General features: G+C 38.4%; 1 protein-coding gene across 4 annotated transcripts in view; it reads right to left on the bottom strand.

Annotated features, from left to right (window-relative positions):
* The window catches only part of USP25 (ubiquitin specific peptidase 25), a 92,670-nt gene that overhangs the window by 66,345 nt on the left and 12,652 nt on the right, over positions 1–13,673 (bottom strand). For 3 of the 4 annotated variants that reach the window (XM_083821044.1, XM_083821045.1, XM_083821047.1), the window contains exons 2-3: positions 5,205–5,282; positions 3,985–4,129 (exon numbers count right to left, since the gene is read on the bottom strand). In XM_083821044.1, coding sequence (XP_083677170.1) covers positions 3,985–4,129; positions 5,205–5,282 — 223 coding nt within the window. Of the gene's footprint in view, positions 1–3,984; positions 4,130–5,204; positions 5,283–7,519; positions 7,669–13,673 lie in introns of all 4 variants that reach the window. The other variant, XM_083821046.1, reaches the window with a different exon arrangement.

Genomic DNA, 13,673 nt, shown 5'->3' with positions numbered 1-13,673 from the left:
AAACACCTCAGCTGCAGTGTGGTTCTTCTTTTCAGTACTGCATATCAAGAAAAACACAGAACAATTAGAGAGGAAAAAAACGACACTAGGTACAGAAAACGTGGCCAAAGACTTAGAAATAATTTAAGCTCTTTATTCTTGAACTGGGAAAACTCTGAGGGAACATCATGATACACCATCTTCAGATATGCAACATTTCAGCTCAGACAAAAGGAACGAACTGTGCTGACCTCCAAGTGGGATATCTCAAAGAGTAAAGGGCTTAACCTGAAGCAAAAGGAATTTAAATAAGACATTAGGAGTCAAAAATTATGATCAGTGAAACACTAAAACAAGCTGCTCTATAAACTTTTCAGTGTCTTTGGAACAGAAGAGTTGTAAAAAATAGGTTATATAAAAATCAGTTTAGGTGCAGTTAGGAATGCCTTGTTGGAATGGGTTGATTGAACGACTTTTTGAAACCTCTGCAAAGGACCTAAACTCTAGGAACATGACGATATGAAAAGTCAGATCCCCAGAAGAAATGAATTCTGCAACTTCCTATATGGTGCGTGTGCGTGTGGCATTCTAGAGCTACACTGTACTTACATATGTCCTTATAAAAGGACTTCAGGTCTTTTGTCTTGGCTGTGGAATGCGCAATTCTGAAGACTAATAATTCAGGTTTTGTGACAAAGAATTCTTGAATTTTCAAAATATGGGTGGGAGAGAATTTGTCTTGACAGCTATTTTATTCAAAGACAACACTTTTTCTAAAGCACGTCTTCTCTTTATTCTGCTGCTTCCTTTAACCCTGGGTTCTGCAAATTTCTCAAATAATGAGAAGGCAAAGGGATAGATGCTTGGAAATGCAATAGTTCTGCTGTGCAGCCATAGATAAAAATACATTGAACTATTGCAAATTAAAAATAAAAAAGTCTCTAGAGATATCAAGAAACTGAAAATATTGTAAAATACTACTATACTACTACTTTTGCTTTGCTTTAAATACAGTGCCTAGGATTTATGCAACTAAGCAGAACATTAAAGTGATCTGAGATTAAAAAGTGTTCACTTGTACATTGCAACCCTAATATTTAAGCACTTTTGGCTAACAGATTACATCTTAAAAAAGGGTAGTACCACCTTTGCATAGGGATCAAATAAAGCATGCATCACTTGACGTGAAAATGCTGTACTTGCAGGTGCTTGCACATACTGTTTTGAACAGGCAAAAAGGCAAGTATCATGAGTAACACTGACTGTGCAAGTCAGTCTGATTTTAAAGAGACAAAATCTTTATGCAGGCTCTAGTATACTTCTTGCCAATGCTGAAATGCCACATTTGCTAATAACAGGATATGGGCTTCTTTACACCTTCTAACATAATGAATGCTATTTACATGCTCAAACAGTTGAACAACCACTGTCATAATTGGTAGAGCCAATGCATCACAATCCGGACTAATTGTTAAGGTATAATTTCCTGTTATATACACTTTTATTTCAACCCTTAACTAAGTAACCTTTCCAAAGAAATGTCATCAGTCAAGCCCACAGAATACATTAGCTATACCTAGCATACATTCAAAAGCCTTGATAAGCGGCTGATGGTTTGTTTGTTTGTTCCCCCCCCCTTTCCTTTTTTTTTTTTTTTTTGGGGGGGGGGGGGGGGGGTGCGGAATAAAAGACAGTTCTGTTATTTATCTGTTCCTGTATCATCCTCAGTTTGAATGACCTAACTTGGTAGGACTGCAAACACAGGTGACTCATAACTTCCTAAGCTCCAAATGCACACACATAGTTCAGCAGTAAGGAACAGTAAGGGCGAGTTATAATTATTTTCATGCAATTATACCTATGTGTACTAGGAAAAGAGAGTCAAATCTGAAAGGCAAGATACTGTCAGCAACCGCACATGGATGCGGAGAAGTGGTAATAGCATTGTTTTGAGAAGGAAGAGCTGAAGACTGAAGCTGTTGTTACTGAATATTCTCCCAGCTATACCCATCCTTCCACTCTCTTCTCCCAAATCATCCACTGTCTTTCATGAGACTCCCTAATGTGATAGAACTTACCAACGAATGGTCATGAAACTTGTCCACCTTAAATGTATTGCATTTTTGAAATTCATAATCAAAATAATTGCGGAAAAGCAAATCACAATGAGAGAACTGCAGGTTTCTGCAAGAAACTTTTACTAGAACTCTGCCTTACAGATGAAGGAGAGGGCTCTATGATCAGATTGGTTTAGATTTTTGCTTTGCTGTAGATGTTTAGTTCTTGCCCTGGGGTCCCTCCAACATGAGGAACAGTTGGCCAAGATGCCTTTATCTCCTAACTGGCTTTCAGTCTAACTAAAAAAGTAAAAGTTGGCAAAGGGCTCTTATCTTTTTTGCCAGTGAGGAGCTGAGTAGACATTACAGTTGTCAAGAACATCTGTCTAATGTTTCAACAACAGTTGGCACTTCTTGACTACTGACTTAGAGTGCTATATAATTGTAAAGAATTTAGGTCTACCTTCAGCTCTCTAGAAAAGAGAAGATCCTGAAATCCAGCTTGGGATTTGCAACTGAAGAATTGCTCCTTCCAGTTTGACCATCAGTCACAGTTAATGTTGACTCTGCAGGCATGACTCTTCCCTCTCACCTTGTATCTTCAATAAGGTTGCATAGCACATTAAGTGATGCCAAAACTAAACACTTCTATTAATGGGATTAATATAATAAATCTAATTAAACGCAGACTGCAATAGAATCCAGCTTACTATTCCACTGCCACAGTAGATCTTCATTACTGGATAACAACAGCAAGCGTAAGTTTGTAGAAAGTAGTCTCCACTTACTCAACGCCGATTTCTTGTCACAAAACTAAGTAGTGGGTTTTTATGTGTTTTCTTTCTAAAAGTGGAGGATTAATACAACCCTAATACCGATAATGGTGCACAATGTATTTTATAAAGGATACTCATAATGCAGATGATTAAAACACAGTTTTCAGATCTGAGATGTTAAGTATAAACTCATCCCCAATTAAAAAAATATAAACAAAAAATTAAAGCTGTTTATTTTGAGGTGTCAGAGACAAAAGGATAACTGTATAATTGACAATGAGTTCTATGTAAACTTCTTTACAATACTGCCACCATTGCCAACCCAATATTAGTGAAATAAAAGAAAAAATCCTGCTGTGCCTGAAGCTAAGTAATTCTGCTAACTTCATAAAAGCTACATATACACCACACATAGCCAAAGGATTAATATATATTTTAACTAAAAAGACTGTATGACGAGGTTTAGAATCTTGGAAAGGAAATACAGCATCAAGCAACTCAAATTTTTAAAATCCATCTGCAAAACTTCCTTTGATTTTTTTAATTTCCCTTATTTATTTATTGTATGTATTTCAATCTGCAATATTTATTTCAACCTGCAAGACTCAGACAAATATAGGTTTGTGGGACCTCCCATATCAACTAGGTAAAATTGTTTTAAATTAAGTACTTTAATATTAATTTCACATATTGAACACCTACTCTTTCACTACAAAATGCTAACCTCTCACCTGTCCCTCTGGCAAAGTCACCTCTTTTAGGGAGAAGCTACTCTTAAGTATATTAAGACACACGTTCATAGACTCTTCTCAAAAACATTTTTTTTGACTGTCAGGCTATCCAGCTATTGCCTTTAGTTATGTAATGCAAAACCCACAAATAAATCCTATAACAGGGAGGGGAAGGGAGAAGGAAAAAAAAAAAAAAGACTGAAAACCTAGTTATTCACCCTCACCCTCTGATCAGTACCATAAGTACATTTAAAGGTAATACTTAAAATATAGCTCAAATTTTAAAAAAGGGGAAAAAAAAGTTGAAGTAAGTAAAGAAAGATAGTAATACTCTAAAAAGTGTTAAGTAAGAATTATCAGTCAAGATTAACAGTGATCTTACAGGCAAGTTTTTAGTTTCCTTGCCTTTAAACTGACCTTACGAAATGAAAAAATACCTACTCGTGTCTGCCTGGCTGCCCACACTGATGTATCTGTCATTTCCAGGAAGTGCTGTCTGATAGTAAGTTGCCTCCTCTTGCTGGGGCACCTTGGCATTCTTCGCAGTGAGGAAAGCCACAGCCAACTCCAAATTACCATTGCTGTCCTTTAGCCACCAAACAAACAAAAACACAAGAAGTGAGAGTTCCCTCACTCCCTTTTTTTTTTCCTTTCTTGTCAACAATAAAGGACAACATTTCAAGCAACTTATTAGATCAATGACATATCATATTTTCAGGTGAAATACTGGTAAGAAAAGAAAACTTCCAAGCTTGTACGTTCTGCAAATTTCACTATTTCTAAACAAAATAGCTTATAAAAATTTTCTTCAATAGAACACCACCTATAACAGAAAAACATAAAGATACTGTAGCGTAGGTCAACCCATTAACTTCCATAATGACCACACTCTCACAGACTTCAACAACAGTTAATCATATTCCTCCAAAAATCTGCCATTTCAATTTTAAGGCCAGAAATATTGACTTTTTGAAGGGCAGTTGTGTGCATGACTTAAGCTCAATCAAAAGCAATAAATATATACATGGTTTAAATTGACTAAATGCTCATTTTCTATTTTTAAATGGCTAAAGAGGTCCGCCTGTTGGATACAGTGGATTTTTATTTATATCTGTTTAGGGAAACAGATCACAGAGAAATCTGCTGGTCTTTACTTGCATCAAAACTCTCTTGGGCTGTGAAAATTTATGATGGTTGCAGAAACAGAGAAACAATGCCAGATTAGCAAAGAGTGACAAGTTCAGATGTTCTTTGTTCTGTACGCTGAGCAGGACCTGTCCATGCTAGAAAACTTTGCTACACCTTGATAACAAAACAATTAAAGAGCTTAAGTCATCAGGTGTCAACCAGCTGTACTAGCATCAAAGTACATCAAACACTTGAGCCAAAGGTTACCTTCCAGGCAAGTCATACCATTCCTGTCTTTTCATGTTTGATCACCAGATTAATTTTTATCTCAGTATCAAAACAGATCAGGCTTGCTTCTAAAGTGAACAAGCCATCATTAATAGTTTTTTTCCCCTAAAATACATCTAAAAATAATTCAAGCTAGGTAAGGAGAGAAGTAAAGAAAGGATGCGGCTCTACGGCTTTCACAATTAGTTAATGACAAGAGGTACACATTCAGCTACAAGACAGACGCTTCCCAACATCCGTCTTACCTTCAGTGCCTGTTGTAGTACCTGGATGTCATTGATACCAGTGATCTCCCTCAGCTGATTCAAAAACGTCTGCTGGTGCTAAAAACAGGAACAGATGAAAAATAAGGTAAGAGCCAAATTACAGCAAAACCACTGCTACTGACGAGCCTGCTTCTCTACAAACATCTCTGTATACGCTTTATGTACCACCAAGGGGGGAGAGACTGTATTATTCAAATTTGGTTTAGTTCCTGCAACTTGAGCACTTTTAATTCTCAAATTTGATGGAGTTTGTTTGTTTTTACAAATGATGAGTGAGCTTATACAACATCGGTATAAAGAGTCTACATAAAGCCACAATTAGCCCTCCTAAACAAATGAAATTCTAACTTGGTCTTCAGTGGCAGTAGAGGAAATAATTTACTGAACTCCTGTCAAAACCAATTTATTCAACTCCCAATTACTCTCAACCCCAGCATTTCCTTAACATACACAGTTCCCAGCCATTCAAACTTCAAAACTCAGAAAGTCATCTTCACTGAATATCTCTGTGCTTTAGAAGAAATACTATAAAAGTATTGCTTTTTAAGAAAAAGACTAAAGCAAAACATTAGGAGTCCATCTTAACCACCTTCCGAGACCAGCTGAAACCAACTCTCACAAACTGAAAATCAGTCAGTGTCCGTGTCTGAGCTTCAAGTAATGCTTGTAGTTAGAAAGAGCAAGAGGTTAAGCATCTCTTCAACATTCACTTCATGTGAATTTTGAGCTTTTGTTTTGCTCTGTTTTTAAACAAAACTGTTCCCACCCCTGTTTACAGCCAACAGCTGACTCCCTCCACTCATGTTCAGATATCACATCACGGAAGCAAAAATAGGCACTAGGCTGGGATAATCCTTGAACTTCACTTAACCATTAAAAGCATCCTAACAATTAAAACCATGAAAACATAGAGGATCGTCCATTGTTCCAAACTAAACAATTCCATTCTTCCTTTGGAAGACAGGAAAAGGAGAAAAGCTTGGTGGTATTTGCAAGTGGTTTTTCTTTTTCTGTTGTTTGCCTACCACATCCTGAACTCAAAACAGTAATTTCATCTATAAAAGAAAAGATTTTGTAAAATACAGGGTTTTGTTTGCTCAACAAAAAGCATGTTTCCTATCAGTGACAAATAAATGTTCTCATGTTGCTCTCCAAATTCCATTAAAAAAAAAAAAAATACAATTATTGTCTTGCGACCACTTCTAAAATACTTTTCTTTAAACTGAGTTATTTGGAACGAAATATCCAAATAGCCTTATTCTCTCCTTATCACAGCTTTGTATAGAGGAGGAAATTAAGAGCTGCATGAATGCTGAATTCCCCAGTGTGAAATTAACCTGGCAGGCACTACTTCATGCCCTAATAAGTTGAAATAGAAGGCGTATAGTTCAGGATGTTTATGAATTACATACACAATCCTCCCTTCATTTATGATCCTAAGGGACACTGCTAACAATCCAATTTGCTTTTCTTCTTTTCCTTTTTAAAAGCCCTGCTACTGGCACGAGGAAAGTGAAGGGATGCAGGCAAACAAAATCCTGCTCTACCCCGTCCCCCCGTTTGTATATGCCACACATTTCACAGCACTGTACAAAGGCAGGACTTGTCTCCCCTCTAAAGTTGCTTTCCTGCCCCCGGGTCTGGCAAGAAGCAAAGAAAAAAGAAGAAAGAATATTTGGGAAAAGTAATTACAACAGCATTAAAACTGGTAGGAGCAATTCAAGGGCAGAGCATGGCAGCAGAACTGATTTCTTTTTCTATTAGCTACCAACATGACAGCTACTAAAATAGAAAATAGTTGCAAAATAAATTACAATGTTGAGTTATAACAAATTTCTGTATCTTCCACAATACATGTAAGAGTTGGAAAGGCTGTGAAAGGACTGGAGGATATTCATTGCTCACAGAGACTGGGAAAAGGCAGAAGAGACAGTTTACCAACAAACAATCTCACAGCAGTTCAAAATATTGGCTGATAATTTATGAGCACAGCCGTGCCATGTAATCCTAGACTTCTGTAGCTGATATCCAGATTTCAATATTTTGGTGCAAAGCTGTGGTTTGAAGCCCCCTTCCCAAGGACAGGCAATTCACAGATCAGAACCAGGCCCAGAGATGCTCCTTCCTCATCAAGAGATTATTTCAATACTTAAATATATATATAGGGCCAAAAGTTTAGGCACTCAGCTCACAAATTTCTGACTGGTAACTGAGTAAACAACACGAAGAATCCATAAACATCCTAGTTACAAATGACAGATATTGAGAGGAAAATTAACAGTTATCCTGATTACCTTACAGGGAGCTAAACTGCTGTGGGGCCACAGACACTTGATTTAGATATTTCTGGCTTTCAGGTTAAATGTGGACAAGCTGCCGTTAATTTCTAATCGAGTTGTTTCAAATCACACAGAGGTTGAAGAATAATGGTACATATCACTTCCTGGAAGAGGAGGAAAAAATAAAAATGAAACTGAAAAAAAATATTAAAAAGTATAATTTAAATTGCTTGCACCTCATCAGTGTTTTACGTTGATACTTGAAATGGAAACTAACAGGTCTTTGGAAACAGCTCAAGCTGCGTAAGGCAGCTGAATGCTCCTTAACACAGCACCAGGCTGGTGGCCTTCCCTGCCACACGTTCATCATTCTCTCCTCTCAAACCCGACATAACGGCATCGTGCTCGCTGCACACAGATCTCTCCTGCAACCGCATCTCTAACTTCGCCATTACTCTCATTTACTGTTGTACTGATGATCTGTTATCACCCATGGAACTATATCAATACAGGTAATTCTGCTCCTTTTCATTACTCGGGGCAGTACAGACAATTACTATCTATGAATAATGATCAGACCCTTTCCTCATTCATCAGAGGATGAGATTAAATTTTCCTTTTGCTTTTCTTTTCACATAAGAAGCTTAAGAAACACAATTGTATCCATATTCAGAGATCTGATATTACACTTTAATTTAGTGCATCTATACTAGACTGCCAAAGACACCCAATTGGGTGAAGCTTTTTGTTCTGAATTACATTCCTTTAGAACATACTATTATGGTACATAGGATGATTTAAACATTTATATATATATTTTACTACTACCCGTGTCTGAAGTTTGCAGATCAATTTCTATCGCAACTGCTAAATGCTTCAGCCCCTCTGGTACCACAGGTGTTACCTCTCAGAATACTGAGGCCAGAGCTCCACATAAAACACAGCCCCCCTCCTTGCTCCTGTTAATGCTCTTTCTGATTGTGTCTGCACTACAAGCTTTACTCTTCATGGAGTTTTGGGCTAGTCTGAGTTGAAGTGACTGCAGCATATAAACCCTAAAATGTCCAAGAATACTATGAGAATGATCGTCATTCACCGAAAGGCTTACTAAAACCACCCCGAACCTCAGAGGTCATGCTACAGCTTAAAAATAAGAGAGGCAGCAGCATACAAGCATTTGCAGGTGTCTGAAGCATCTACATTAATATATGTTAATGCAATCAGGTCAGTGGGGGAGATTCAATATACAACTAGCAGCCTTAACATAAATCAGTTGCTTCCTTTTTTCAGCAAAGCTCTTCCCTGGTTCTATGTTCTCTCCAACCCTGCATTAGTAGAGGCTCAAATTGTGGACCAGAACTCACTGCACTTCAACTCGACCTAATAACCAATCCCTCTCTTCTTACACAGATCCAACCGATTACTCCAGCAGAGCCAGGCACAGCTACTGGTGCTAAGGAACCCACTTCCATTCTTTCAGCTCTTATTTGCCTACACCCACTGCTGTTGGCCGTCCTCTCCCCCAGAGTTTCAAATTTACATGACAGTAAATCTTTTGACATCGTTTATCTATAGCACAGATGCCGCAGTTTAGTTAGGAAGAACTCCACATATACCCACTGTGTACAAGTACCGCTGCATGCCTACACAAGACACGCGCACACATGCTCCAATCAGCTTCAACTGCTTTTGGCCAAGGGCTCTGAGAAGGCTCCAGGACATGGTCTGTGCCACCAGGCTCTGCTGGTGCAAGTGCCACTGGGTAACCCAAGTCCTTGGCTGGGCAATGGCCAACCAAGGTCTACTGATGCTACTACAGCTGCCTCTAGCTGCAGCTGCCCACAACCCCATCCCAGCACATAACGCAGCATCCAGTTCCCCAGGGCTTTCTTGCACGAGCTGTTCCCAGCCTTCCCCCTTCCTCTGCCTCTCCGAGGTACGTGGTATGTATCCTGGAGCTTTCAGCTCTTGGAAGGTCTTAACTAACAGGAAATTCTCCCGTTTTCCTGGAGAAATGCCAAATTCATATATTAGGAATGCATGCCCTTATTTCCAATTCTTTCCTTTTTCAGCCATCCCTCCCTTCCTCTCAGGAAATGCCCAATTAAGATTATCTGGTTTATAACCTCACACAATAGCACATTCAGTAGCTGTGCCAGTGCTAGTGGAGCAGAAAAGGATCTACACTATTATCTGCTTAGGAAGATACCGTGCCCAAATTAGTTCCACAACAGCACTGTAAACTCTGATAACTTTTCAATGTGTTTTTGGATAATGTAAATCTCATAAATTGACTAATTCTGAATTATACTGCAGATAAATTTGAAAAAAAAAAAAAACAGTCACATTTTCATCTGTTTATTTCCTCATTTCTTTAACTTCCAAAGAAGTACGTGTAGGCTTTGGCTTTATTTGTGGCAACATCCAAATATTTGTATTTTCAACACAAGCACTTTAAAACTTAGAAAATAAAACAACCCTCACCAGTTTCCAAGCACAGAAGAAGTCATCTGCTTAGTAATAAACGAGATGGCCCAACCATTACTAGGAGAAAACAGTGCCTCGCAACATAGGCCACTTAAAGAAAAATACATAACGAAAACAAACTACATGAACCCTTTCCTTCTCAAGGGATGAATACTTTACTAGGGACAAATAAAACAACGACACAACCAACACAAACGTTGAGAACAGCATCTCGACTCATTTCCCTCCGCACAAAACCTACTTACTTTACTTTCCGAAGCAATGCTGATCTGAAAGAGCTATTTGCTGGAGGAAAGCCAAGTGAGATTGCAGAAGCTATTTCATATTATAGACTGTTCTGATGTGACCTGAGCTGAAGAGGACCTGCTAACAGTGCGGACCGCAGACAAGTAGCTAAGCAGCTAGTTTCATCATGTGATGTTGCAGTAATGAGAAGAATACTGAGAGATGAGAGGAATGCAATCCTCCGCATACAGGCTTTAAGTTTCTGCCAAAAACAATACAAAACAGAAAACTTGAAAAAGTACGAGCATACCAAAGGCCCTCAATTACTAACCAGGACCAGTTAAAAGGCCCACAAGCACTGCTGAGCATCATGACTTCCAGCAACACCGATACATTAAGCGTCATCTAAATAAGCTATTGGTGAAGTCCCATCCAGGCAAACAAAAGCTAGCTCCTTCAATGAAGAGACGAAGTTTCAACACTGGGTAACGCAGAGCTGACTCCACAATGCATGTCTCTGTTCCTACCATCACTGTCCTTAGGACTTTTCTGTGTGTGCGTATACACAGAACAAACAGACACATGAATAAATATATAAATTTGAAAGTGTGTATACATATCCACATAAATTTAAAAATGCAGTATTTTTTTAGTGCGAAGACCAAGTTAAATCACTGCACTGGCACTGACCATTGTGATTCTTATAGCACCTTGCTAAAACACGGTGGAATTAGGTTCCCTTGCCTGATATCTACTAACTGGGCTTCCTTTCGTTCAGTCACAAACAGAGAAAGCTCTCGCATGGCATTGTATCTACTATGTAAGTAGGTATGAATACAATTTTATTTTTATACACATGCAAATGCAAACTTCACCCCAAGCTTTGGCTTGGAAAAAAAGTCACCTGCAGAGAGACAAGGATGTGCAGAGAGACTGCAAATTTTCAGCCTGTGACAGCGCTGCGAAGGCGGCCAAAACTGCCAATTACAGCAGCAGCTTGTGCGAAATGGGCAGTTATCCACCGGGTGCTGGACTGCGAGCAAACTTACTTCAAGGAAGCAGAAGGACACACCAACCACAGCCTGGATCAAACAAAAAGTTTAATGGGGGAAAAGGCTTGAGCGCATCACTTATGTGCATACAGTCCTCCCTGACAAATTAAAGGCAGGATCCCTTTTAATCATAGTGTTACATAGCCTGTATTCATCATAAGACTACACTCAGAATACTCACCACATTTCTATGGTTTCCATGAACAGTGACAAAACTGCACTACTTCAACTGAACACACTTTAATGAGTGGCTTTGCAATGAATTTCAGGATTTGACATTAAGGATTCCACACAACATGGAGTACGCATTCACGTGAATATTCGCTGTTCTGAGCCTCACGTATTGGCCAACAAAAATCTCATTTACTATTTTCTTCATATAACATTTACGTTTATTTTAGTTCAAGCTATATAATATTTAAACTGTTTAAACGAGATTTTGAAGAGCTGCTTGAGGAGTTTGGTTTCTATTTACTGACATTAAGTGCAGGGCAAACCTGGCTCAGATACTTACACACATTTATAAAACAACGAAATTTAAATGCGAGTCAAATCATCACCTGCATTCAGAAAGCAACAGAAACACATTTCCTCAAACTTGTGTAGTAGATTTTGTATTGTTTCCTCTTAGGCCACAGAAGTACTGAAGCTCAGTTCTAGATTCCAACTCAACTGCCCTACTGTTTTACTACCTGGCTTACAGCTAAACATACTAAGTTTACATTACCAACGGATTTTTCCCCAGTAAAATAATAAGAAAAATAAATCAGTGTCTGAAGGCATTAGGTATAGTCATTAAAAAGATAAAGCATGAGTAAGGACTAGAAAGGCAGCAAAGCCATTTAAACCAGCTTACAGCAATATGATAATAAATGGTGTGATCTACCACAACAAAAATGTGCATGACTCTCGAGCCAGTTCCATTTCCATCAAAGTACCAGGGTTTAAAAAGCAATCCTCCAAATGAAAAGAAAGTAACAACGAGAAAAAAATGTAACAAAAGTTCTTTCTTAAAAGTAGTCTGTGAACTAGTTTATAACATTGTTGCTTGAATGAAGCACGCAAAGAATTGCTTAGTTCCACATTTCTGATTCTTACTGATAACTATTCATAAACCAGCTTCAGTGACAGGCTTATAATCAAGGACAGCAGTCTTAGTATTACACTGAAATCATGAAAGGTGTCAGAAACATAAAATCATTGAGAGTTTTGAGGTCTGTTTTAAACCACCATCACCATTTTTCACATCTGGCTCAGCACAAGAGAAAGAATTTCCCAACAAAACACTGTCAAGCTATGGCTTTATTTCTTGTCACTCTGCTGTTATCATAGTAATATCAACTCTAAGAATTAACTAATGTACACAAATGAAATCTTTACACTCACTTAACTAGGTATAAGTTAAATTTCAATTTGCAGTCAATCAAATAGCCATGTGAAAGCTTGCCTCCTCACAAAAATTGCTTTTGATTCTTACTCACTCCAATAACTGTGACAATTAGCAAAAATCTCTCTATTCCCATTAAAATCTCGTGGGTTATAAGAATTACCAGTGGTGGGTCTTTCAAAGTACAAGCACACGTTATCTCCAAACTATGTGCAAAATTCAGAAAGATTCCCCTGGGAATCCAGCCACAGGCAATGCAATGCCACTTCCTGACAGCATGTCTGAACTTCAGTTCACGTCCCCACCCCACATCAAATGTGTTCAGACCCCAGCATCAAGAGAGCTTCCAACAGTATATACAAGCCACAGCAAATAAAAAACAATGGGCTCAATGACAGGCGACATTATACAGACAGAAAGAAGGAGGAAGAGAGAGGATGACAGACATACAGCCAACTCTTCATATAGATATTAGTTGCAATTGTTATTATTACAATGACTCCTGGTCACTTTCTGTTGTAAAAGGTTCTTTTTAATTTTTTTCTTCCATTTATAGACATTTACCATCATGCCTAAATGTGAACTTTTACGGTGTCTGCCCATACAATGTCACTAAAATACAGGCTTTCTCCTCACAGAAAAAGTTATCGCCCAGGATATTTTACTGTACCAACTATTACAAGTGTCCATTTGAATGCATAAAGAATTCATGAAACCTTGTCTTTCTGAGGTTTAAAACAGTGCTGCCGAGATTCACACTTTCAGCTTCCTGCTCAGATGTTTTCTTTGCATCCCAACTGCGGTTCAAGCCCCCATGCCAAACATAAGCTATTCTGGCTCACGTCTGGGAGACTTCGCCGTCCTCTCATCACCCATTTATTATCTGATTGTCACTGAAAGGCTAAAAGCTACCTCTCAACCCAACATGGCAGTTCTGCTGGCCCACTCCAATGGTTGTTGGTTTGTTTTTTTGTTTGTTTGTTTTGTTTTTGTTTTTAATTATTTTTTTCCTAGACAA

This window comes from Anser anser (assembly GCF_964211835.1).
Source record: "Anser anser genome assembly, chromosome: 1".
Lineage (NCBI taxonomy): Eukaryota > Metazoa > Chordata > Aves > Anseriformes > Anatidae > Anser > Anser anser.
The sequence above is the reverse complement of the archived record's forward strand: the minus strand, read 5'-3'. Positions and strand labels throughout refer to the sequence as shown.